The sequence below is a fragment of the Phymastichus coffea genome, unplaced genomic scaffold, assembly GCF_024137745.1.
Source record: "Phymastichus coffea isolate CEN01 unplaced genomic scaffold, Cenicafe_Pcof_1.1 PCOF00091, whole genome shotgun sequence".
Lineage (NCBI taxonomy): Eukaryota > Metazoa > Arthropoda > Insecta > Hymenoptera > Eulophidae > Phymastichus > Phymastichus coffea.
The window spans coordinates 846,462-873,209 of NW_026706902.1; the positions used below are offsets into that span (position 1 = coordinate 846,462).

The 26,748-nt window shown below is 37.6% G+C and overlaps 2 protein-coding genes across 4 annotated transcripts; both read right to left on the reverse strand.

Moving 5' to 3' along the window:
* Nucleotides 1-1,943: 1,943 nt before the first annotated feature.
* On the reverse strand, nucleotides 1,944-2,712 carry LOC131669307 (uncharacterized). 2 transcript variants are annotated; one of them, XM_058944091.1, is made up of 3 exons: nucleotides 2,573-2,712; nucleotides 2,408-2,510; nucleotides 1,944-2,333 (listed from the first exon to the last, which is right to left on the reverse strand). In XM_058944091.1, exons 1-3 carry the CDS (start codon nucleotides 2,633-2,635, stop codon nucleotides 2,131-2,133), a joined length of 369 nt encoding a protein of 122 aa, XP_058800074.1. In that variant the 5' UTR covers nucleotides 2,636-2,712; the 3' UTR covers nucleotides 1,944-2,130. The 2 variants fall into 2 exon arrangements, with proteins under 2 accessions (XP_058800074.1, XP_058800075.1); XM_058944092.1 differs by having other exon boundaries at nucleotides 2,403-2,510.
* Nucleotides 2,713-8,753: 6,041 nt separating this feature from the next.
* LOC131669291 (dentin sialophosphoprotein-like) lies at nucleotides 8,754-12,542 on the reverse strand. Of its 2 annotated transcripts, XM_058944070.1 has the most exons (7): nucleotides 12,452-12,542; nucleotides 12,287-12,314; nucleotides 11,717-12,226; nucleotides 11,244-11,537; nucleotides 10,710-11,162; nucleotides 10,243-10,377; nucleotides 8,754-9,784 (listed from the first exon to the last, which is right to left on the reverse strand). In XM_058944070.1, exons 1-7 carry the CDS (start codon nucleotides 12,521-12,523, stop codon nucleotides 8,934-8,936), a joined length of 2,343 nt encoding a protein of 780 aa, XP_058800053.1. In that variant the 5' UTR covers nucleotides 12,524-12,542; the 3' UTR covers nucleotides 8,754-8,933. The 2 variants fall into 2 exon arrangements, with proteins under 2 accessions (XP_058800053.1, XP_058800052.1); XM_058944069.1 differs by having other exon boundaries at nucleotides 10,710-11,537.
* Nucleotides 12,543-26,748: the final 14,206 nt, after the last annotated feature.

Sequence of the window (26,748 nt, forward strand, 5' to 3'; positions counted from 1 at the left end):
GCAGAAGTAATGGCGAACGGGGGAAGAAAAACATAAAAGTAGCTAGTTGAGGTAAGGCCATAATATATTTTGTGTTCTCCTTCGAGAAGGCGGCAAGCGCTTCGTTTATGGCCAGAGACAGAAATCAAACTCCCTTTTAAACAGGCCGTTACTCAGAAATAACTTTTCCTAGAGTTTGGCCTGCTCAAGTGTAGAGCGTTTCTCATAGAATCAATGCCGACTTGGCTGTACATATATCTTGGCTCGTGTGCTATCGGGTAAAAGTTCGTGTAACTAATGACTGGTTTCGGCATCGATCGCGCTTAATTCTCTTAACGAGTGGAAAATTCCCTCGCGAGTAAAGTCACAGTAGCGCGCCCGCGCGCGTGAGTGCCGAACGGAAAAAAAATCTAATGTATCGCGCGCGCTTTTAATCCTCGTTGCTTGCACACGAAAACGGCGTATCAGGCAGCGGTTATTAAGTGTTGCTCTTTTTTCCACTTCTGCGACTACTTTTCCAACGGCTATTACGCCAGCTCTCTGCATATTTTATGATACAAAGCTTATTATTTGCAAGTTGGCTATCTGATGGAGCGATAATGGTTTCGCCTCTAGCTCCTGGACTATCGAGTTACTAACGCACTCCTTTCATCGATAAACTGGACGAGCGAGTGAACAATTGAATAGTGTGAATTGTCCGTGTGTATGACGTGGTACAAAGTCGAGCTTAAACGAGCAGGCGATTTCGGTTTGAAAAATCGAACAGCCGAAAATGGCGGAAGTTCACGCGACCCTCGTTTTCAAGGGCTTTGCTGCAAGAATATATTCTCCTGAAGATCGCGTTACGCCGGCTAAGAGCCTCCATTACCGGCAATTTGCATTGATAGCGCTGTACGCTGACGATCTAGCCACTTTGTTATCTTACGCCCTCGTGGCAAAGTCGAGCTGACGTTGAGAATTATTGCTGGCAATCGATGTTCGTGTTTAAAATGTTTGACCTACCCGTTTTTACTCATATGAATTTCATCAAGTTTTTATTCGTAATACGATTCAGTTGGTTGGCCCTGTTTGCCGAATTCTGTACGACTAGCGAATTTCGAAATTATTGTTTTGGAATCTAAATTGCAACTAGCAAACTTCCTACAGTAATTTTTCTCTAAAAATACGACAAGTTCATCAAGAGCTTATCAGCAAGCCAGAGGCACTTAATCTAATCGCTCGCGAGTTCACGAGATACATAACCGAAGGAAAAAAGGCGCAATTACAAAAGTTAATAACTCTTACGCATACACATCTAGTCCGCGATAGTAATCGACGATCCAAATCACTTGATTAACCAAGGAATAAATCAAAAAGTAGTTTGAGTGTAGCTGTTAATATCCAAAAGTCATTGCCTCTCCGGCCGCCCTCGAGAAAACCTAGATAAAAATGAACGGAACAGAAGTGAAAAGTAATCATGCACGAACGCTATGAAAGAAGGAAAGAAAAAAGAAACAACAGCAAGAGTAGCGTTTGCTGCGGCCACTCGCAATTAAGATAATATTTGCATTCTATCGCGGTGGGGGTTGTGATTTCCTGCAGGTGTTGGCGCTCGTTAGCCGCGCTCGCCGCTCGTACACGTAAGTGTATGACAGACAGAAGGGGTCGAAGGTGGTGCCGTGGTGGCCGCGAATATTAGATCTTTCTCATGGCGATAAAAGCCTTCGCATAATAGACTTAATCGCTCGGCGCGGCTAAATTTTTCGTTGGTCAACCTACAGCTACCTTATCGCTGCCCAACGATCAGCCCCCGCTTTTTTCGCCATTAGCCGCTGCTGACCCTTCGAGCGCGCTAAGCGGATTTTGCCGTTCGGCTATACACCTATTCTTGCGCCGAACGTTTTTCTTTTCTTTTTATTTCGTGTCGCTGGCGTGACACGCGGTTCAGAATGGAAATACTGCTGGCTTGTATATAGACTCTCATTCGTTCTATTTACTTTTCGGATATAGCTGTATAAAAATTGATATGCATGCTAGCGGCTTCCAATTATATTATTTCAATATACACAAGTCAAAAATTAGTGATAACAAAACACATAATACCGACCAGACTATCAATTAACATAGAAATTGATTGGTAAGTATCATTTAGCACAGACGCTTAATCAAATTTTATACAAAAGCTTCGATCGCTAAGGAATACTTCTTAATAGTTTTGTAAATTCCGATGATATCGTTGAGTAAACAATTCGATTGCAAACCAATAGGCCTGACAATTTTCAGCCAGCTACAGTGGGGGTTGAACGGATACTGTAAGTGTTCTCCTGACTCAGTCTCCCTTGATTTATCGTGCAGAGACATTTTGTAGACTTCCTCTAGTAGCGCAAAATAATTGACAATAAATTTTTTTTTCAATTATTATCGAACCATACTCTAATTATTACATTACGTTCTTTAGCTTTGCCAACATTTTCTTTTGCATTCTTGTCCGACTCTGCGCTCTCCGACTTGTCCTTCTTCTTCGGCAATAAACTTAGGGCATCTGAGCCGATCTACATTAAAGTAAAGAATGAATATCTTGTGCAGAAAATGTCAGTTAATATAGCGCAGATACCTGATGAAGGTCCAATAAATAACAGAATAAACCGAGGTAGAATAAATAACGTACTCGAAGCATTTCTAGACTTCTTTCTCCAAGAACGGAACGAACGAGCTACCGTTGTGTTTCGATCTCGATATTCTAAAATTCGTAATATCAACAATTGTGGGCATGCATAATATTTGAAATTTACTGATAGATGAAATTGCGAAAATTATTCCGTTCATGATAAACCATAATTGTCTCCAATTACAAAATAAATTGTCCTGCTATATCCATTCTATACGTGATCTCTCTTTATTATTTTATTTTTTTGGTAATGCGGGAAATAAAATCCAGATAGGTTTACTTTTATTCCCGACTCGCATAATAATCATCGCGAACAATGCCGCGCTCGCGAGCTATTCATTAACGGTGTAATAGACGTAAAAACTCATCAATCTGCGATCGTGCATAGGCGAATAGATTGCGGGTGCGCAACAGCAGCATAATTAGCATAATTAGCCGAGCGCAAAACGCGCGCTCACTTGAATGTGCGTGTGTGTATGTATACATACACTAAGTACAAGTTTCTCACCCGCCAACGCGCACGTCCAATTCAATGATTCGCGAGAGATCGTGACGCACCGCTAATTCGACTGATCGCCAAATGCTCGTTTGCGATCTCGATTGCATTATAGCTTCGTTTTCAGAAAATTGCATCGATCGCAATGATTGTTCGTGAATTTCTTTCCTTTTTTATCGTTCGCGTTATTCAATGCAGTTGCCCGATGTTTCGAATAAATCGATTTGTTCGGCTGTGCGTCGCAGTCGGGTGGAAGATGTTTCGAGTATGCTCAAAACATCGGATCACGATGACAATTCTCGCTTGCGAGCCAACGCACGAATTGCAATGGATTCTCGGTCTTCATTAAAAATACAGGAGAAAGTACGGATAAGGCAAGGCATCACCCGCCAGCCACAGTTGTCAGCGGCTAATCACGTAGGGCGCTACACGGCAGACGAGGCTGAGCATGGCTGCTCGCTCGCTTTTCTCCTCGAGCAAATCGTTTACATTTGAAAGCGCCCGCGGCGAGTAAACAACAAGAAGGACAAAGTTTCAGGCGTTCTGCTGAAGGCGTATCTCGTGACCAAGATCTCCTCCCTCCCTCTGTTCCCTTTGCGCGGGAGTAGCAGCGGCAAAACTCAACTAGACTTTCTGCGGTCATTAGCATAGAAACAGCGGTAAACTCGGCTAGCTTACCGAGCTAACAGCGTGTAAAATAACCGCTAAGTTGCCAAGACAATGCGACACCGAGCATTGTGTCTCGCGAGACTTCCGCCATCACGGCTTCTTACCTTCCCCCTGTTTTCTTACGTCACTTCCACCTTCGGCCGCGCGGCGCCGCGTAGTTGAAGCTGGAAGGATGTACGTGCTTTGCTTTTGCGTATACACGCCAACGACAAAAGCGCGCCGATTTTTTTTCTTTCTTTTTTCCTTCTTCGCGCTCCCGTTTTTTCGGACTTTTGGCTGCGCAATCGCTTCTCTCAAGGGGAAAACGTTTGGTAATGTCGTTGTCATCATCGTAGCTTCCTTTTGTTATGCAATCAGCTGCGGTCTCGAGAAACGTATGGCATTCGTTGCGTCATGGTCGCGCCAAAATTCATTTATCTTTGTTGCGGCAGATAAGGGCGCCTACTTAAAAATGACATTCGATTGCAAATTGGCATCGTTTTGTTGCGTAATTACAGTAAATATATGACTTATCGCCGAGGTCGTCATGTGCTGACTTTTATCTAAATTTCAATGTTAACTAGCGATACCATTATAAATTTCCAGAACAAAGTAATTTGGAGCGATATGTGACGATCGTCCTTGTGATATGACGCACACGGAAAGGAAAGGCGAAGGCAGCAGAATATACCAAGAATCGAATGAATTCCATGTCAGCACGGACGGCCCTTGAGTCGAGGAAAAAGGGTCGGCAAGAATAATAACGAATGAAAGGCGCTTAGTCGAAAGCGGAAAACCGAGGCGAAAGAAGCGGGCATTGTCAAAGTGGCGCATTCTCAACTTTGGCCCTCTCTCTCTCTATAGCCTCCGAGCCTGTGCGCGTATTCACGTAACACGCGATCTTCTTGTTAGGCGTTACATACTCGTACGCGCCCTCAAAATGGCCGACTCATTACCTCGTGACTCGAATGCGACTCGATCAGAGATAAAACCTTGACCACCACGAGTGGAGATTTCAGATCAAGGATAAAAAAGGAATAGCAACCCACACGCGATTCCGCGAGTTTTTAATGTATTCGGAATATTTCGCTCGCGTGAGATGCGGCATAACGGGAGCAGGGATACGTAATGAAGAAGTTGCGTAAATGCGCGCGATTGGACGGCGCGCAGCGCAGCCGTACGCACGCGCGATTCTGCGCGAGCGCGAAAATTCGCATCTGTCGGCATCGGCTACTTTGTCTGGCCGATCAAAGAGAGGATGTCGTAATGGGCCTCCTGCAGGATGGGCCTTCAGGAAGCGGTTGTCTAAAATGCGTTAAACGCTCTCTCGACCGCGCAGAGCTTCGCCAAATCAAAGAGATTTTTACCGTTATTATGGCCACATCGTTGCTATACTCCACTGTGTATACGCTTCCGCCTCCTCTGCGGAATTCCTCGTTCTGCTGTTTCTTTCTTTCCAGTTTTTGGGCAATTTATGACGCATAACTATATGTATGTATACGTTCTTTTTTCGGAATCAGGTTAGAACTTAATTAGAGCCTACCGAAACCGCGCTAAATACCGGCTCCGTTTTTCGGCACATAACTTGGAAATTTATGATTGCAATTTACGTAACTCGATCGCTTGGCTTGTGGGATCTCTGATCACTCTGAAAAAATGAACTGTTAGTTGGTGTAACGAGTATTGTGTATCCGACAGAGACGTTGAGGCGAATAAAGAAAGTTGTAATCTCACTTCATTAGCGAATGAATCAGAGCCGTGTAAAGCCGTAAACGACTACGCATTCGCTTGCGAAAAGAGCGACCGCTGAACAAAAAACAGACAAGCGTCGTACACGGAAGCACCTCCTCGGTTTGAAAGCTCTTAATAAGGAGCTGAGCACGTAGCGCGACGATTTCACGCCACGCGGCGAATCCTCGAATTCCCCGACACTTTCAGGCCTTTCCATCGAATCACGGATACAATCCTTTCCGAGCACCACGTCTTCTTTCTTGCCTCGGTGTGCTGTGTGTGTGTACGTTTTTTTTTCGCGAAACGCAATTAAACCAATTACCACGAGAGCGAGCGCGGGGTTACGTAAAGTAATTGGACTTGCGAGCGCGTGCACGTACGGATTTCCTAAAACGATAATTAACGAGTTATTAAGCGTCAGGCTAACGTGCCTCTTCGACGCTCCGTCATTATGCGCGCGCCGCGAGCATTTCACACGAGTGAAATCTCGCGCGCGATGCACTCTGCAGATAAAACTAGAAGCTTCGTTTACACGCGCACACACACATACCAGCATACGTGTGCTGCAAGCGAAGCATATGATGACAGTTGTGGAGGATTTTTTGCATTGTCGCTTGTAATGCCATTATGGAAATGCTCGTTTGTTCAAACTTACTTTTGGAGTTTATGAATTCAGCTGGAAAATTTTGCTTAATGTATGGGAAATTCGATTCGATATGCGTTTCTGCCACTAGGGGGAAGATCAAAAACTTGTTTTTAAAGATTTTAATAGGTCTACAAATAGACGGTTGGTAGTAAATAAAATGAAAAGGATCAAGGAAAAATCTAATGCCAGTAACATAAGTTGGAGTAAAGTACGAATATGAAATACCAAAAATTGTAATAAAAAAACTACATAATTTGCGCCTTTCCAAAGATCCAAGCATTTTGACACTATGACATTGACTTAGCATTTATGTAATAAGCCCGAGGCAAACTTTGGCTTTTCGCTAATTGACTCTCGCGCGCAGAATCTCGAACACGCTATAATAAATATCAATTGTTGCAGCGAAGTTGCATTGGTGCGCGCGCGCGACGCACGCATGCAGAGAGACGGTGCGTGAGATATATCTGTCTCGCATGCGCACATACAGCGACTGTAAGGACAGGATGCAATTACAACTTGCGGCTGCGTGGTGTATACGTGTGCGTTCGTATGTTATGCCGTTAAAACGAAAAACTGATGTACACGCGTTGCATTATATGATTCGCGGGCTGTTTCTCATTCTCATTGAATTTCGTAGAAATAATCCGTTATATATGCGCCGAGATGTTTGACGAGACAAATTGCCGCGGAGAATCTACTTTTGCGCAGGCAGAATGGATTTTGTAACGCGCACGACGACGCTCGCTCCCGAGCTACATATCGTGGTATTTTTAAATGGCGTATATCACAGCGGCCTGCTTTCCTGCGTGAGAAAAGGTTATTATCTTTGGGGACTTCAAGCAATTGAAATCGTTATCCGATCGAGAGCACCGATTGCACAATGAGACTTGCTTTTGAAATTAATATCGCGCGCACCTACGTACCGAGAACTACAACAGTAAATCAATCCCTAAATGCGCGCGATCGTAATATCTTTGATTCATCGTTGGTATTGTAACAACTTTTCAACGCATCGCTCGTATACAATTGCCAAGTTTGCCCACACGCGTACTCGAAAGCGCTCATTAACGTCAAGAAATCCGTCCTTACGTAAATCATACACCTTGTTTTGGAGAAAGAAATAAGAGCCGCGTGGTAAAGCTTATCGCGATAGCTCAAAATTTTCGGCTCCTTACAGCTTGTTCACATGTTAATGAGCATCATACGAACATTTGCATAATACTCGCGCTCGTTCGCGATAGCATGTACTTCTTCCACGGCTCAAGTATTATAAAGGAACGAGTATCTCGTGCATATGCCTCGAAAAAAAGGAGGATAAAACGTTGATTCATCGCGCCGTGGAAGCGAAAGCAAAACTCGTAGGAAAATTCACACACACACTCGTACACACAGTCGAGCTAAACTTGTTGTATTTTCTCAGATTATACGACAAACACTGACAATTGCCACCGCGGTTACGAGCTATGAAAGAAAAGCTAAACTGCTAAAGATCATGCAGGAGCGCTTACGCAAGGAGAGCAGAAAGGAAAAGCTTACAAGTGCGAAAAAGGTTGAGTGAGCCGATGCGGTCACGGCAATTAACCTTATGAATCTCGTGAGCGCCACTCGACGATGACTACTAGGATAAGCTGCAGAAGCAAGAGCACGTGAAAGTGCCCATTAGCCGTAGTTTTTCTATTTCGCCACAGCGTAACACCTTCCGAAACTCATACACTGCCGTGACGATGATTCCTCCGTTGCGGAAGCCAGTATGCGTGCCCACACATTACACGCGGGCAAATCATGCTGAGCGCTCGCCTTTACAGAGGAGAAATAATGGGAAGAGATGTTGTTTTTTTCCTTTTTCTTTCTCAGATTAAACGTTCTCTGAGAGCCTATTAAGCCATTGGCATTTACTTCGGAATCGTGCCCAAGTTTGCTTCTAAGTTAATTGTTACAGCAGGCATGGATTGGTCGTTAATGGCGTTACATTCAAGCACTTTGCAACACGAGAGTTTCATTTAAATGATACGTACGACGTTGGTAATTTTGCAATGACGATCGCGCTGTAATCAGCGTATTTCGCGAATGGCTAAAGGAAAAAACCTACACTCTGTATAACAGATGGATAAATATCGAAAGCGAAAAAATTATTCCTACGAAAAGCGCCTGTGTGTGTATGCTGAGTGTATATATATATATATATATGTATAAAGGTACATCTGAAACTTAAACTTGTATCTATCTCCCACAATCTTGCGCATGATTGCACGTCTCCGCCGCGTGACTGGACCATCATGGCAGCCGCTCAACGCGGCTATTGGCTCGCGGCTAATCACACGTTTCTCCGCCTATATGTACCGCACTCGACATCTCTCATCGTCAACTGTTATTAGACCGACATCTTTCTTGTTGCTTATATAGCCTTCAAAACCATTTAATTTTCGAACAATCATAGTTGTCCGCTCTCTTCTTTAGCTGCGTACACCATTTGGCACGTTTCATTTGTTAGTATATAGAAAGTAAAACTATATCATTGAAACAAGAAATATTTCCAAGAAAAGTTATTAAAAACATACATTTGTGACGGAATGGTTTATGAATAGAGTCTAAAACTAATATTACGTTCTAAAAAAATTATAATTTATTACCGTTTAATAATAACCGACAACAATAAAATTCACTCACTTGCTAAAATAATATATGATGTTCGTTTGATTATAATACATAGAGTATATTGAGACATAGGTGAAGTTTATGTAGTTTACAGACGATAGATTCAAAAAATACATGTAAATACACTAAATTTAAATGAATAATCCAAAAAAGCGTCGGATATGGTAAAAAAGTCGTCCACCAAATTGACCAGCTGCATTTATACTGGCTTTGGCACCCGTAAACGCAGATGGTGCAGCTGCTTTTGCTCCCTTAAATCCAAGTTTGGCACCTGCGACACTATCTTTAGCTACAGCTCCACCAAGTTTAAATGAACCAAGAGCCAATTTTATGGGTAAAGTGATAGCGGATATTGGAAGAGTAACTGGCAAAAGAGCAGCATCTATAGCTAATTTAACAGGTAGGATAGCGGTATTGATAGTGAATTTGAACGGGAATTCGGTTAATTTCCATAAACGAAAGGGAACACAATTGTTCGTGAATCCTATCCTATACCACACACAATTTTTGACAATGTAGTTCTTAGTAGCATTGAGAGCTTTCTTCGCTTCGTTAGTTGCTCCGTTTGCTGCGCCCTTAACACCAGCTTTAGTTGTATTAATTCCTGTGCGTCCTACAGTTCCTCCCAATGTAACTCCTTCAGCAGCTGATTCGACTACACCAGCTGTAGTTTCCTTCGCGGCACCAAGTGCGACACCTCCAAATCTAGAAGCGATATTGCCAGCCAACACAACAGATCCTATGGCTATATTTTCTGGTAACTTTAGAATTTTTAATGGTTTTGAAAGTACCCCACCCACTTGAGAAGCCAATGAAGCTATATCAGAACCTATTTCACCAGTCGATTTTACTATGGCACCTCCAGATCTTCGAAGTGCATTAAGAAAAATTCTGGTGGCTCCTTCTACGGGATTGAGTACGAAATCTATAGCTTGATATATTAATGGTTCTTTTGAGAAAGAGGTTTTATTCGAATTTTTTCCTGAAAATTAAAAAGTAACATTTATAAATTAATAAGTGCATATTAATTTTAGTAATCATGTATGTCAGTCGATTGTATCGATAAGCAATACCAACAATAAGATGAGTTTTCTTATAAGTTCAAACAAATTAACTATTATTTATTAAAGTAACTAAAAGCAGTAGATTTTATATAGAAAAATTAGTTTTACTAATTTGTTTACTACAAAATGGTTTAGAATCGCTACTGCCACTAGAACTATTATCTAATGGTACCATTCGATAATAGTTTTATGTTATGACTTATTATGATTGAAAATTTACGGGATATGAAGAACCACTTTTACAAGGTGGCAATATTTATTATATCAATAAATAAAAACACCAAAAAAATATAAGTCTATTTTAGTTGATTTCACTAATGCAATACAGTAAAATAAATAAATAGTAAGCTGAATTACATATTAAATTTTGATTTACCTTTGATAGAACTAGTCTTAGATGATCGACCATTGTTTCCAGAGGTTTCGTCGTTTCCCGTTTTTGAACGACTTTGCTGAATTTCGGTACTGTCTTTAAGTAACGGATTTGATAACTCTGAATTTTGTCCTACTCCTGCAAACAAAATAATAATTACATTCATATCCCAAAAGGCCACTTTAAGAAAGTAATATAGGTATGTTACATCGATTTATGTATGAGTTACAAGAATAAAAGTTTATTTAAGTAATTATATGTATCATTTATGCGTTTCGAAAAAAAAACCAAGAGATAAATAAAAATTCCCAGTCCCTGCTAATTCATACAAGCACTATTGAAAAAAGTTTCATGTGTTTTGTTCTCAAACACATTGCAAGCCTCCGTCGCTAATTAGCACTGATGGAGCATAAATAGAGCGACATTAAATAAAAAATAAATAAATAAATAAAAATTAGATTTTCAATTACCGCTACTTGAACCAGTATTCGATGATTTTTTTGGATCATTGTTTCCAGAAGTTCCAATTTCTCCCATTTCTGTACTACTTTGTTCATTTTCTGTGGCATTCTCAGTCGCTGGACCTGATGATTCTAGATTCTGTCCCATTCCAGTAAATGTAGGATCATTTAGATTTCCAGGTTTTGAAGAACCATCTTTACCATTGCTATTTTCAGATTCCATGCTTTCACTCTGTCCACTTTCTTCAAAATTACTAGTTTCTGATGTAGGTGACTGTGGATCTTGTGTTGCTGTTTCAGATGGAATATTTTGGTTTGCAGATTGCGAAGGTGTAGTTTGATCGTTGATATTTTCTTTTGAATCACTGCTTTCCGAACTTCTAGTTGCTCCTGTTTCTGAACCACTTTGTTCATTTTCTGTGGAGTTCTTAGTCGCTGGACCTGATGATTCTGAATTCTGTCCTATTCCAGTAATTGAAGGGTCGTTTGAATTTCCAGGTTTTGAAGAATCGTCTTTATCATTATTATTTTCAGATCCCATACCTTCGCTCTGACCATTTTCTTCAGGATTACTAATTCTTGATGGGGATGATTCTTGTGTTGCTGTTTCAGATGGAATATTTTGGTTTGCAGATTGCGAAGATGTAGTTTGATCGTTGTTATTTTCAGATCCTCCTACTCCTGAGCTATCGGATTTACTAAGATCGCTTTGTGTATTCGTTCCTGATGGAGATTCATTTGGTCCAGGAGTGCTATCAGATTTTTCACCGTTATTCTTTGATTCATTAGATTTATACAACCAATCACGGTATGAGCTACTTTCCATATTGTTAGAACCTTACGGAAAAAACGAGTTAGCAATATAAGTATGTTACATCTGTTCAAGAATGTGTCAAGGAAATAAAAGATTTTTTTATCAATTATATGTATCATTTCTGCGTTCCGAAAAAAAAATACATACTCAAAATGAATAGTAAGTTAAATTATACATGAACAAAAATTAAATTTTTTATTACCGTTATCAGAACCAATATTGGATGATTCTTTTTGATCACTGTTTCCAGAAGTTCCAGTTTCCCCCATTTCTGTACCACTTTGTTCATTTTCTGTGGCGTTCTTAGTCGCTGGACCTGATGTTTCTGAATTCTGTCCTATTCCAGTAATTAAAGGGTCGTTTGAATTTCCAGGTTTTGAAGAATCGTCTTTATCATTATTATTTTCAGATCCCATGCCTTCGCTCTGACCATTTTCTTCAGGATTACTAATTCTTGATGTGGATGATTCTTGTGTTGCTGTTTCAGATGAAATATTTTGGTTTGCAGATTGCGAAGATGTAGTTTGATCGTTGTTATTTTCAGATCCTCCTACTCCTGAGCTATCGGATTTACTAAGATCGCTTTGTGTATTCGTTCCTGATGGAGATTCATTTGGTCCAGGAGTGCTATCAGATTTTTCACCGTTATTCTTTGATTCATTAGATTTATACAACCAATCACGATATAACGTACTTTGCATATTATTAGAACCTTATGAAAAAAATTAGTTAGTATTTATATTGTATATTATTCATTCCAACGGAAAGTTACCTCCATTAGCAGGATCAGTCGATTCTTGCTGAAATATAAAATTGTGATCCAGTTTTAGAATAAATATTACAATAAATGTATCTTGTTTTGAAAGTTGCAATATTATATTCAAGTGAAAAAAACATGATAGAAATAAATATTATAAAATTATATAAACAGTATTACCGCATTGATATTTTGGGTTAAACAAAATAATATAAGACATATTAGAATAAAAAAATGTTTCTTGCTCGCCATCGTAACTAGTATACTGATGGTATCGGTACTTCTTCAACGTATATTACAGAACATCTATAAGTGGAGTATTTAAGTCTTATCTTCAAATAATGACTGACTCAATTTTTAAATTGTTTACTATGCAAATGAAATGAATAAGTTTGTAGATTTTTGTTTTCTATAAAAATAAAATATTCATGTATATTATTATGTCAATAATAAAGATTTTAATAATAATTCATAAATTGAATTATAATTTTTAAGCAAATGAATTTGACTAAAAAATGTAAGACCAAAATCGAGAATTTTGGTATTAATAAGCTTTATTGAAAGAATCACTCGATATAAAATTTCGTTATTGTAATATAGAGACTGACTGGGAAAAATTTAAGAGATTGAAGGATATATTTCGTTGGTAATGTGAATACTCGAATGTTCTAGTATTTAAGACAGCTACCCGGAATGAAGAAGATTGTGAGTTTGATTCTCATTTGAGAAGTTATTTCTTTACTTTTATCAAAATTATCAATTTTTCTATCTCTTTTTTTTTCAAAATATTATTTACATGAACATGCAAATCCGTCTTGTCGTGACCTCGATTAGAGAGACTTGGCTTGGTACGTAAAGTAGTGCACTAACATTGCACTTTATTTGATCATCTCGATGAAGAAGAGTTTGATTATTCCATCATCAAGTGTTCCCGTAACAAAACCTGACAATATAATAAAAATAATTACTAGGCTACATTGATATTTAGAAAGAATTGTTAGAGAATAAGATTTTGGTTGTTATTGAATAAGCTTTTTATTCAGCGGATCATCGAGCTATATTATATTAGAAAATTCACGCCTTAAGAAATATTATTATTTTGTAACAAATTTTATTGAGTGCTTAAGTATTTTCAGTTTTAAATAAAGTTTTGGCTAATATTATATTGTTAAATTACTTAGATGTTGTTTACTTTTAGTGTTATTTTTCCACAATAACTTTCCTAAAAATATTGCATATAAACTATTTATAAGAATTTCTGCAATTTAAAAAAAATATTTAAACTTTTAGGATAGTAATTATATTGATTATTTGGAGATTATATTTTACATCAAACTATTGTTGTAATTACTAAAAGAATTATGAAATAAATTCCACTTACACCATTACTCTTAAATCGATGAAATTTATAAAATTTTATAATCTATTGTTTTATTATAAATACCATTTGTACAAACTTCAACTTTTAAAACTACTTATTTTCAAAACGCAAATAACAATTTTCATCCATTCAAAGAATAGTTGAATGAATGTACAAGCAATTCATATTATTAGTATACATATAAGAGAGCCGCACACACATACCGTTTCACTAGTACAACAGCGGCACTCAACGTGTAATTCAATAATCAATCATGAACATCGTTTAATTTTTATAATGATCAACGTTGGCAGTCTCTCGACAGGTCCTGGGAATGGAATGACGCGCGCGGTCCACCGTCGGACGAGCCATTACGTATATGGTAAGGCGATAAAAAGATGAATGAGATGGTATGGTGGGATCGCACGTGTGGAATCTGACTTGAAATGGTTTTTAAATGAATTAATTGAATGTACTTTGTAAAAGTGGGGATTAATTGATTAATGATTGGAAGAAATTCACCGATATCTTATTATATATGTACAAGACAATTAAAGAAATTTTAGAAATTCAATAAACTTTTGATTTAAGAAAGGTTTTGAGTATGTAAGTGACTGAAATAATTGAGAGTCAGATTTTTTATCACCATAACATGCTCGTATCTAAAGAGTTCCTCTCAAAAGTAAACATTTATTATTACTGTAATAATACCATTATGATAAGAAAAGTCTAATTACTGCATGGAGTTTTGAGATTAAAAAGAGAACCTAAGAAGGTTGAAAGATGATGGCGTTAAATTTAACGAATCCAAGCGTGTCATTGAAACAAACTCGGCTTGTAGTAATATCATATATGAAGATGTCTAACCATACTCATTATGAGCGTTGTCCTTCGAACGGATCAGAGCTAATAATACGAACCAAGAGCGTTGGGTGGATCGTCTATCAGTATATATATAGTGATCGGAAATGCTTGCCGCCGAAAATACGGTGAAAGGCTTTGGGCAAGTGTAAAGCGTAATTGGCCAGAGCTTCGCGCTGGGACACATATATGTATACAAAAAGAGCCTTTCTCCGTTTCGCCACTTCGCGTTATCTAAACACTGAAATAATGACCGGGGTCTTATCGGCGCCCCGAAGACGGCTACAACATCTAATTATATTTGGCCCATGCGACGCCTCTTCCTTCCAAGAGAAATCACGTTTTTTTCGGCTCCAACCATCCTTTTCTTTCGAGGCTTAGTATTTTTTTCTTTATCGTATTTTTTTCTCAATGAAACGAAAGTGAGGATAGTTCATTGTACAATTTACATTATCTTAAAAGTATCTTCAATTGCAGTGTCAAAGTCAAGGTACTGATACAAATGTATCGTTATACCATTTTTTTCCTGCAAGCAATTTCATCACAATCGTTTGTTCAAATTTATTTAAAAACTCCAAAGTCAAGTTATAAATGGTCTTGATCAATTGTTTTTCATAACTTCTAAATTATTCCCTTCGTCCATATTATTGTCACTTAATTATCGATCCGCTTATCGTTAGATCTTTCATTCAAGTTTACCGTGTTCAGAACAATCACACTGATGACCAACTGTCCTATAACAAACGTAGAACTAATATTGACTTTTTTAAAGTTCCCAAATCAAAGGTATCCATCCTATCACCGTCAAACTTTACCTCGGATAATCTAAATTTATCAATCTTTCGAGCAAACAATCGTCCTTAATAACCCGTTAGGTGCAACCTAAAGGGACGAATACTCGACGTCGAGACCCCACCAAGTGTTGGGGAAAATAGCTTTTTTTCCAGCTTAACTTCCGGCTAGCTCATTGTCACAGACATAAAGTGGACACTCGCATACGCTTAGCAAAACAATTACGCGTCTGATTTTATCGTATGCAGCTTTCTCTCTCTCTCTCTCTTTGTACGTTTGTGGTGCGTGCGTGGACGGAAGGGCCGAACAAGCGCGCTACTTCCGGCGACGCTCATTAACGCCCGCAGTACTTGGATTTGCGCCGGGTTAATTCAATTGGACGCGACACCTGTCCATAGCGGATTTTTCATTGTCTTAACCGCAATGCTTGTGTCTACAATGTTATTCCGTTACATTTATCGTTATATACAGGTTTACGTACTATGCTTGCCATCTTTTACTTTGCGATGAGGCCAGTAAAGTGTTTTCATTATCGTTGCATTCATGATTGTCGACCTTCTAGACGTACTAATGCAATATCGCAGCAGCTTTATTATCAGACACGATACGAAGAAACGAATATATAACAAGGATCCGTTATAGGTACGACATGATAGACCAATACATGATGTTGACGAGGAAAATGTTTGGAAATCCGTCAGCGATAAACAGCCAACGTGTTTGAATTGAGTTAAATTTAATTCATCCTCGTGTACAGAGCATACGAAACAATGTAAATGATGCGTAATCGGACAAGAGAAAAAATACGAGAGTTGTCTTCATGTTATAAATAAATTATTAAGAAAGTCGAAAGGAATGCCGTAATGAGCGCTCAAGGGGGCTTTTCACCGTCGGGATTTGAGAAATGGAGTAAAGTACAGGTGGTAATGGGACAAGGGGACTGTGACTGACTAGCTGGCTAGCTGGGTCAGCGCGCTCTCTTGTCGGTCAGCCTTAATTTATCGGTCGAAATCACAGGTCTTGGCTCGCTTGCGGCGCGCGCGCGCGCGGGCGAATGGCTTTTAAGTGGCGCGATGGCGCGTTCGTTGTAACACATGAGAAAGCGTTTTTTTCAACGTTTCCTGTCCGCAGCCCTGTGTCGGTGTGTACGTGTAAGCGGGTGTGAGACTCGTTATTAATTTAATATATAACTTCGGTGGTTCGATTGACGGCTTTGTTTCGTTCCCCAATGACTAAGTCAAGACCATTTTTTTCTATTTTGTTGGTACTTGATTTTTTAGAACTGATATTGTGATGAACGATCTACATATATATATTTTTTTACTCTAATGTTTTCCGAAAAGTATTTTCTTATAGTCATGCATCTATATTATAACAGTTTAATTATTGAACTTTTTTCTCACGTTTCTAGATGTCACTTTTCCACTTCATTTTCGTTTTTAAAGTATCGTTCCTTTTGCGTCTAGTCAATTATTAGATTTAATCATCTGAAAATGATTATTACGTATAATAAAGTTTTTGCACTAGCACATTCTTTATTAATTTTAACATTCATTCCTGGAATCAAATAAATTAATTAGCGCTTAAATAAAATTAAATACATTTCATGATAATTTTTTATACCTTTAAGAGCATATGCGTTTTTTAGATTATGGTAATTGTAAACGTAGATGTATAAATAACAGATTTTGCATTACTCAAGTTCTAAATTATTTAGTACAAAAATAAAAAGAATACTTTTTAAAACTCATTTTAAAAGTTCAATAATTGCGATTTAAAAAAATTAAAGAACATTATAATTTATCCAATCTAATATTCTTATTAGGAATCTCATCAAAAATGTTACTGTATATGACATTGGACTGAATCTTCGAATCCGTAGGTCTGGCAACTCATCTGAACCGAAAAATCAAGTCAAAAAGTCTGTTTCCAATCTATAGCATTCTAAAAAGCACTTCCTGATATTAAGTCATCAAGCACTATAAAAGATTGACCGACCACGGCGTGGAAACTCGCGACGGGAAACTTACAAATGTATCGGTCGATCTCTCAGGAAGTGGTGTTCATTCCTCGAAAAAAAAAACCCAAACAAATATGCATACCCATGGTACGCTCGGCATCAATTAGCGGCTCTTGAAAAGCGCATGCACACATGACCATCTGTCGCATCGCACGTTCCACTGCGGCGATAGTTCCATACAGTTGCTCGCTCGCAGGCGTTAACAAATTCATTTCTTTGAAGAGCCGTCGCCGCGGGGGTGCCTTACTCGAGACAAGAAACGACAACAAAAAATATAGGCTATCGGGGCGCGATTGTGAAATCGATTCGATCGAAAATTAGAAGCTCCGATTTCGTTCTTTTTTCCTATTTCATCTTTTTCGTGCGATGGGAATGAAGAAAAAAAAACAATATCGTTTCTGAGATGAATATGGAAAAATTCTTCCAGTAGTGTGTCCAATTATCTATGTATAGAGGCGCGCGGACTCATTCATAAACGTATGGCGCGCGGGATATTGAAATGGCTTTTTAATGGACGCGCCTACCAATTTCTAGGCGCGGGTCTTTCGAGAGAAAAAAAAGTCATCAGCATCCGGTCGGTGGCATGGCGATCATCGCTCTATGACAATTATGTGTTACACGCGTCTCTCGGAAGGCAGCGGTTGAATGAACTATTACGTCGTCTTGTGCCTTCGAGCGAAAAAAATCAGCTAATCGTTTCGTGGCTGTTTACAAAAGTTTGCTTTTTTGCGCCAATTATGAAACTTCAAAAGAACACAGTAATTTTGAATAATTCAAGCGTTTATAGGCTGAAACTTTTCTTTCTTATTTCGTTAATGTTGCTCTAAACGACGTTTTAATAAAGTATTTTTTTAAATAGTAAGAATACTCGCGATTAATGGCGATCAACGATCATTTGACTTTCGAAGTAAAGAAACCGGTTCAACGAGGATTGCGAAGTTTCTTTTACATTCGCAAATCAAATGCGACATTCGTTACTGGAAACATTCGAAGTTGATAAATCAATGAAAAAGCCACTGAAAACTAGAGCCACACCGCAACTCTCTGTGGGCGCACTTCAATAAACAATTGGCGTCGCAGCCGCATGACCAGACAAACAATCGTTGGATTATCATAGCTCGTGACTTCGGATAATATTAATTGAAAGTGCACAGTAGCGATCGTCGAGCAGTTTTGGATTGTTTATTCACGAGTGGGCAATCAAAAGCGCAACCACTCGTAATTGAATTTCTGAAAGGAGCGCACGCATACACACATGGTCACCACTATATGAGTGAGAGAAAGAGAAAAGAGTCAAACGAGTCCTCGCTCGGATATTAATGGTTTTGGTCAATCGCGCGAGCGCGCGCGCGCGCGGTTGCCTTTGTCTCTTTCTCTTTTTCAGTTATTATTGCCGAAGAGAGAATGAGAGCCACGATTTTTCTTTTTTTTTCTTTTGCGGCATACCCAGCTAATGGAGAAACATACCTTGTCATTCCTACTATTAATTCTAAAGCTCGCTCTGTTTGCGAACATTTGTGGTCGAGGGCGAAAGTAAGAGTGGCGTGTTTTTTTTCGATTCCTCATTGTTGTCACCCTCATTGTCTCCTTCCAGATCGAACATCCAATGGATACTCGATGATATTTATGAAGTTTCTGTTGCTATTATTTTGTACGCCTCGTTAACGTTCATAGCAGGCGTATGAAAATACGATTAACACAATTAACGATCAAAATCAGTCTCTACCGATGTTTTCGAAAAAATAAATAAATAAAAACAAAGAAAAACGTGTATTCTATTTTTTCCGAAAGATCTTCACGCGATTATTCATTGCGCACAAGTGGAAGATCCGGAATGAATTGTTGATTTTTAGTTCTCACATCCTCGGCCATGTGCCAGCTCTTTCTTCTATTTTATTATATATACGCAGCAGCTTCGTTGCTGCTTTTCAATTCCACGCACGCTCACTCTTACATACATACAAAATCACGCGCAATTCGTGCCCTAATTATTATTTAATTACCTGCCTGAGTCAATATTATTACAATGATTCGCTCCTACGCAGTCATTGCGCATGACGCGTACACGCCAAGTGCTTGCTTGTTAATGCCTTGAAGCTTGATCTCATTAAGGCTTGCTCTTTAACGTACTTTTTTTCTTTCTTTTCTGGATTCTTACAACAGTCATTTACATTTAATAGCCATTATTAGTATGATGATGATTACTTCATTGAGATTACAGAAAATACATTTGCATAAATATCTCAACCGAAATGAGAATTTTGTTGTTCAAACAAATATAGTTTTAAACTTTTAAAATTTGTGATTTCAGCGAAATATTTCATTGCAAGTGCTTTTCAAAAAGCTACTTTTCGTAAAGGTCTTAACGGCAATCAATTGGATAGTTAGCATCAGTAAACTTGAATTCATAAATTCATGACAAGAAGTAAAAACGACAGCGCGGGCAGCTGTATCGGCAAAGGTACTTGGCGCATGCTTAACCTTAATAAACGAAATCAACACCATTAATAAATAAAGTATGGTTGGCAGCTTGCAGCTTGAGAGAGGATAAAAATTTAATTGAATTTCAGTGTTGGCGAGTTAACGTGGCTAAATGCCTCTTATCAGCGCCTGTGTGCGAAGCTGCTGTAAGTAGCATAAAGTAGTCATGTGCGCGCCGATGAGCAATCCTCTTCCCAAGAGAAAAAGACACCCTTACTTCGAGTGCGATCCGCATCAATCTCTGTACTCATTAACGGAGACTCGCAAATAAATGACGGACAAAATAATGAGTAATGAGCTATCGCTTTGTGCGCGCCTCTTCGAATAAGACGCCACTGTTAGTCGATACAGAGGACAAAGATTTCCTTTTCCTTTTCTGCAGCTTCGTCGTGCTGCACCTATACCCGGTATGCTCAAATCGCTCCTCAGATCTTCGGCTACTGTGCTGTGTACATTTGCATTACATGCTATCAGCAGGATGTTAGTCTTGCTGTGTTATTTGTGTGAACTTATGGTTGAATGGCGGTCAATTATTCGCTCTTGGGATTTTCAATTTTAGTAAACTGCTTTTCTTATTTTTATTGTTTATTTTTCATGCGCGACAAAGCATATTTATTAACATTTTACATAATAATTGACACTAATCAATTGTTGAGATAATTAAGATTTCTCATCACTATATGAGCTCTCTGACTTACTAAAAAAATTATTGTATAAATTATTACCTGTTTTGATGTAGATATTTAAAAATATATCAGCATGTTTGTAAAATATCCGTAATATTCTTATTTTCTAGTTTCAGCACACCTGTTGGTAAACTACAAAAGTATATAATTATATCTACTTTTATTTGGCATTAGCGAAGTTGTGAAAAATTATTAATTAAATACTTTTTCACTTTATTTTAGCTCTGCATAGTATAAAATTGATAAAATTGTTCCAACAATCATCAAAACAAAATTTTTATTCAACTTATCATCATTTATGAGGTTACAAGCTTAAAATCTATAAAAGTCCATAAAAATACGCTGGCTACATCCACTCAGCTGCTGCTCTCGTCTTTATTATAACCCTGGGCAGCAGACTACGCGGACAGCGTATCCATGAAGTCAAGTGGGGATGATCGATGCAGTCCGCTTATCATCGGACACGCGGGGACCGTCTTGGAGCGATACTGGCGCTTCTCGAGGGGGACTTTCTCATTACCAGGACAAGGAATGCTCATACTATCGTTATTTTTTCTTAAACCCCCAAGTGGCGCGAGCTCGGCGAATGTGCATATGCTTTAGGCCCGCCTTTCGATTTCTTCGCCATTTAACCGTTTCAGTTCAAGAGTGCGTATGTATAAAGTGTACTTCTCACCTTGACTGATAAAAGCTTAAATTATCAGGTGCAATTACGTACATTAACGGCACCACGTTGGTCGCAAGAAAGCCTGTATCGATTAACGCGCCACTATCTTGGCCTATAGAATTGATTATACGCTTATACGAATTTCGTATCGAAAGAGAAACGTGCGCGCGCGTATGTTTTGACTTTGGAGGCTGGACAAATTTCGAACGATTAAAACGTCGTAAAGCGAGGCGCGAGCCGACGTCTTTACACGGTTATCCTCTTAAAAGCCAAGCGATAACCCTTCTAAATAGAGTCGTGATTAGGTAGGTGAGGTGAATGGGAGGAAACCTGCTTGGGACACAGATAAGCCAAGTGCCTATACTAATTGTGTCCAGTCAAAAGATAGAGCGTTTTTGTTCCGATGGTCGATTTTTTTTCTTCTTCTCATCGTTCCTCTCGGATGAAATACGTAAGTAACGAGCGGCGCGAACCAGTGTCCGACGAGGCATATAAAAATTCCTGGCCTCGCAGTCGCATTTGTCTCCGTTTTGTTCTATCCTCGGTAATCTGAAATTTTCCCTTTAAAAAATTTGCGTTAAAAATATTATTCGTTTTTATTACTCACATAAAACCATTTTACAGCCACAAAAATTATGATTACAGTAATTGTAAATTTACGTTAGAAAAACTATGATTGAAAGGTAATCTTAAAATAATAAAAAATTTCACTGTTGCTCAAATGTTGCGGTAATTAACGAATAACAACAACAATAAATATGCTTTAACAGAAAATTAAGAACTGTCTAAATGTCCGTTTTCACATATTTATCCTTCGCGCCGATGGTCTCTGAAAAGAGAATAGTTTTTCAAGACAATTTATGCTTATAATAGGGTGTTTATTAATTTTTTCCATTAAATAGTATTTTTTTTCTTGACTAATTATATTTTTTACACATTAAATATACCGCCATCCTCATAAAATATTTTGTAAAATACCATAAACTGTGCAACATATATATTTTCAAAATAAAAGTATTCAAATTTCCATCATCCCATTCAAATGTAAAATATGAAAAAGTATCATTACAGATAACGAATATATACAAACATAAATATTCTTGTTAAAAGTAATTTAATTGTTATGTGAAATTTTTATTCCAATGTAACTATAAATAACAAACATATTTATATAAAATCAACTTTTTAAAGTGTTACTAAACATTGGTTCAACTCATTGTATGAAATTGTAATGTCACTTGCGAAAATTATTTTTCTAACAGTAACGTGAAATTTTAATATGAACAATTTTGAGTAAATTTTGACATCGCATTAAATTATTAGAACCGTAATTAATGTAATATCTAAACTTATTCAGATATATCAAAACTCAGTTTAGAATTTGAACAAATGTTTATTACTCAATAAATAGCAATGGAAAAATTATCTTCATTATAGTTCTTTGCAAAGTTTAGAACACACCACGTATTAACCATATATTATATGATACTATAAAATAATAGTAATCAATAAATAATTTGTGAAAATTGGTTCTAAAGATTTTTGTAAATAGGACAAAATAATGGATCCCTGATAAGATTTAAATATATTAAAATAGATGTACTGCCTGAAAAAATTCACAATATTCTAGATATTCTGCATAATATATAATACCTTATAACAAAAAAATTGAGCAATTATAGAAGAGAATAACAGAATTTATCATTTGAATGTATTAGGCATGTGATAATATGGTGCTACTACTGATGAAGGTTTTAACAATTTTAATAACTTTGAAGAGTAATATTCGTTTTCTCCGCTAAAGTAGTAGATTTTGTTCCGTACGAATGCTTCTAAAAATAAACTACAGAATCGTTTCTAACGTTTCAAAAAATTTATAGTCCTTTAATTTTTCGTATTTGATCTTATTGAATGTAATCCTGAAAATTTTTCATAGAGCACAAATAAGTCAAATTCCGTTCTTATTATTATTTTAATCCAAATATATTTATTTAGTAAAATTAAAAATATGTAATATAACTAAAAATACTTACAGTTCTATGTTTCAAAAACTTAGAAGTAACGAAAGTACAAGTAGCAAAAGAATTTCAACAACAAAAAATTATAAAGTTATTTTAGTTATCATTTCATTATTCGTAGAACAGTCTTTTGAATTAAGAGGGCGTTAGATCTCGACCTGGTTCTGTTTTAACGGTCGACGAATTTTCCAAATTTTCTTCAATACAAACGTATTTTCGGAATTTTGCGGAGCTATTTACTTTTTATTCCACCCATGAAAAACATTTACCAAAGGTTTCAGAATTATCGATTTGTCTGTCATTGAGCAAAGTTAGAAACAACTTATAGCAGATATTAACCATTTTTCATTTATCTAACTTTGCTTAAATACAGACAAACAAATGTTTATAAAATTTAGGTAGATGTTAATTTTTAGGTTAAAAATGAAGAGTAGGTAGTTCCAGAAAATAGATTTACTGTTTAGTAAAGTTATATGTAGAATAGAAAACTCTATTAGTACCCGACAATCACTAAATTTAGAGATAATATTTAGTTGCATAAAAACCGAGTTAACTAAAAGAAGACTGGTAACTTGAATTTTTTTGTAGTCTCTTGGTAATACTGTACATTAAGCAATGTAGGAGGAAAGCGAACCATTCCATCACGAGTAGATGGCCACCCGAGGTTTCGCCTGTGGCCATACCTCTCACGCGTTTGCATTCTCTTCCAGTTGTCTTTCAAGTAGCACACCAAGAGCCCCGCTGGAAAAGTGGATGACTTTTCGCACTGAAATTGGGTTCGCATCACAACGCAACTACATGTTTTACACTCGAGGTGGAGTTTTAGCCGGGAGCGGAGAAACGCACAAGTGCGCATGCGCGAAAGTCTTTCTACCCATAACCGGAAGAGCAGTACTTTGTGGTCGGATTTCAGTGAGCAAGCATCACTTTACAGCGGGGAATGCGGAAAATGAATATTTAGCACACATCACGTCACGAATATTTGTGAACGAATAATAATAGTTGATTACTAATGATTGGTTCAAGTGGAACTGGAAATTTTTGAAAAAATTAATGAGCCGTTGATATTATTTGTCACGTTTAAATGAAAGTGATCATAAATGAAATTTAAACATCAATGTTAAAAATATTATATATATATATATAATTTAAAAATTTTCCGTAGCGAAAATTCAAGCAAAAATGGAAACTTGAACGCACAAAACAGTTTTGTAATTACGAGTACGAGAATGATAAAAGTATATGTACGCGAGCGTTGCGTATTGATGAACAGTATAAGATAACAAGCTCGAAGGTGTACGCGTTCGCGTTTGTCGATACACAATTGTTAAAAATATAAATGCTCAGGTGGAGAGACTGTTAAGTAGATAAAGTTCGATAATAAACAGAGAAGGAGAGGGGGGAGAGTCAGTAACAGAGGAAAAATAGAGGTCGATAAACGACGCGTGTGACATTTAAGGAACAAAATTTTCTTGAATTTTATTGGCGCCATTAAAGATATGTAAATTTCGTTCGAAATCGTCTTACAGCCCGCAGGAAAGGAGAATTATGATATCAAGCTAAGAGACGTTGCCTGTTCGTTATCTGCAACACACTTTTTATTCGCTTCAGGCTCCTCTATCTCCAATTTATTAAGCTTTCTTATTCGAGTTGTTTCTCTCTAAAGCGAAGCGATAAGCTTCAAAAGTTTTACGAAAAAATAGCTTTTATTTGCAAGTTGATAACCCTCGCACACCCTTTATTCTGAAATATTGACGATCGATACGTTTTCTTTCTTTTATCTTTTACAAAACTTGAATGGTTATTAAAATTAAAACGGTTTTAATGCGCGTGAAAGCAGGTGTGCGCTTGATTCTGATTCAATTCAACAGTAGCATTGAACTCTTTTATTTTTTCGCGCAGGCTGCACAAAAGACGAACGCGTGTGGGAATTACTGGCGCAACGGTGTGTATTTGTATAGAGGGTAAGCGCTGCTGACCGCAACACTAATGAGCCTAATTACAGTGAAGTTTGATTTTTTGGAAAGAGTTCGGGTTATGCATTGTCATATTTTCCCTTTGTGTACGTTTAATGTAGCGTATGTGAATAAAAAAACAGTTGACGAGAATCAAGCTCTCTTATATCTATTATCAAAACATGCAGTTATTATGTTCAGTCATTACTATTATTCAAGAAAATATTATTTCCTCTCCCGAGCATAGAAAAACATCAGTTCATTGACACGTATGATGCTGAAAAATGATAAAAAAACCGATAAATGTTTTGCAGAAGATAGCCACTTTAAAAGATCGAATAATCCGAAAGAAAAAGTTTTACATTTTTTTGGCCTATTCAATGATATTCAATAAGAAGCAGTCTATTCTAAAAATTAACGTAGCGCAGACTTTTAGAATAAATGTAATCTTGTGGTTTTAGCAACGGCAACGTCTCAAAAATTGTTTCTAATAACGTGTAAGGACAACAATTCTCTTTCTCCACACAATGTATGCGAGTCTAATACATTTAAAAACCAAAAAATAGTCGGAGGTGGTAAGAACGAAATGTTATTGAAAAGGTGCGAAGAAATAGTGTAGCCTCTGGGGCTAGCTAGATAATAAGCGAAAAGGTAGCAACGTTAATTGCACGTTTTGAAATCTCGAATCATCTCGAAAAATTTTGTGAGACTCAAAAAAGTATAGCATAACACACATACAGAGTCGCGCATGTGTATTGCAAAAGCTACGAATGAATAGGTTTCTCTCTTTCACGCTCTATATTCCATATGCTCGTGTCTTTTGAATAATAAAAAAGCTGGGCAGGTGCGTCTCGTTTTGATTATCGAGCTGACAACACGCAATTTGCCGATTTTGTCACATAACAGATTTCACGATCTTCATTGTTAACGTCACGAGTGGACATATGTATATACAGAAGCGCAAGCGATGTATCGACGATTGACTTTCGGAAACAACCGCAAAGTGCGATTCCGGAGTTACAGCTGTCCGACTCTCTCTGTCTCTCTCTCTTCCTTTCTCTTGGCTAACGGTTGCACGCGATCGGTCAGCAATTATCCTCAAGCTTATTTGTGAGGAACCAAGACACATCAACGTATGCGAAGACTTGTCGATTATTGCGTATATATTGCGAGAGGACCTTCGTTATTATTTTCGTCACATGAGATTGCATGGTTATATATGTATCGACAGTCAGATAAGGAGGAATTTATTTGGCATCGTTGAACACGAGTACAAATCTATACGTCAATTCATTGCAATAAAGAGATCGTTACATAATCTTACAGATTTCAAAGCTACATCTTTAATTAGCCAGTGATAATTGAACTATTTTCTTATTCTGTGATTCTTTAAAAGATCTATATATTGAAATCGTACAACTGAAACAAAATGACTTAACAATAATGTTAGTCCGCAACCGATGCACCGCAATCGTATGAAAATGATGAACATTCGAAAGTTTTTCGTCGAATAAATCTTTTGATATGCGACCAGTATCAATACATAAACATGTCACGCAAAGCCCAAAATAGAAAGAAGAAGAAGAAAAAGACACTCAGGAAAAAAGCTGCTCTTGGCAAACCTCCCCGGAGAATAA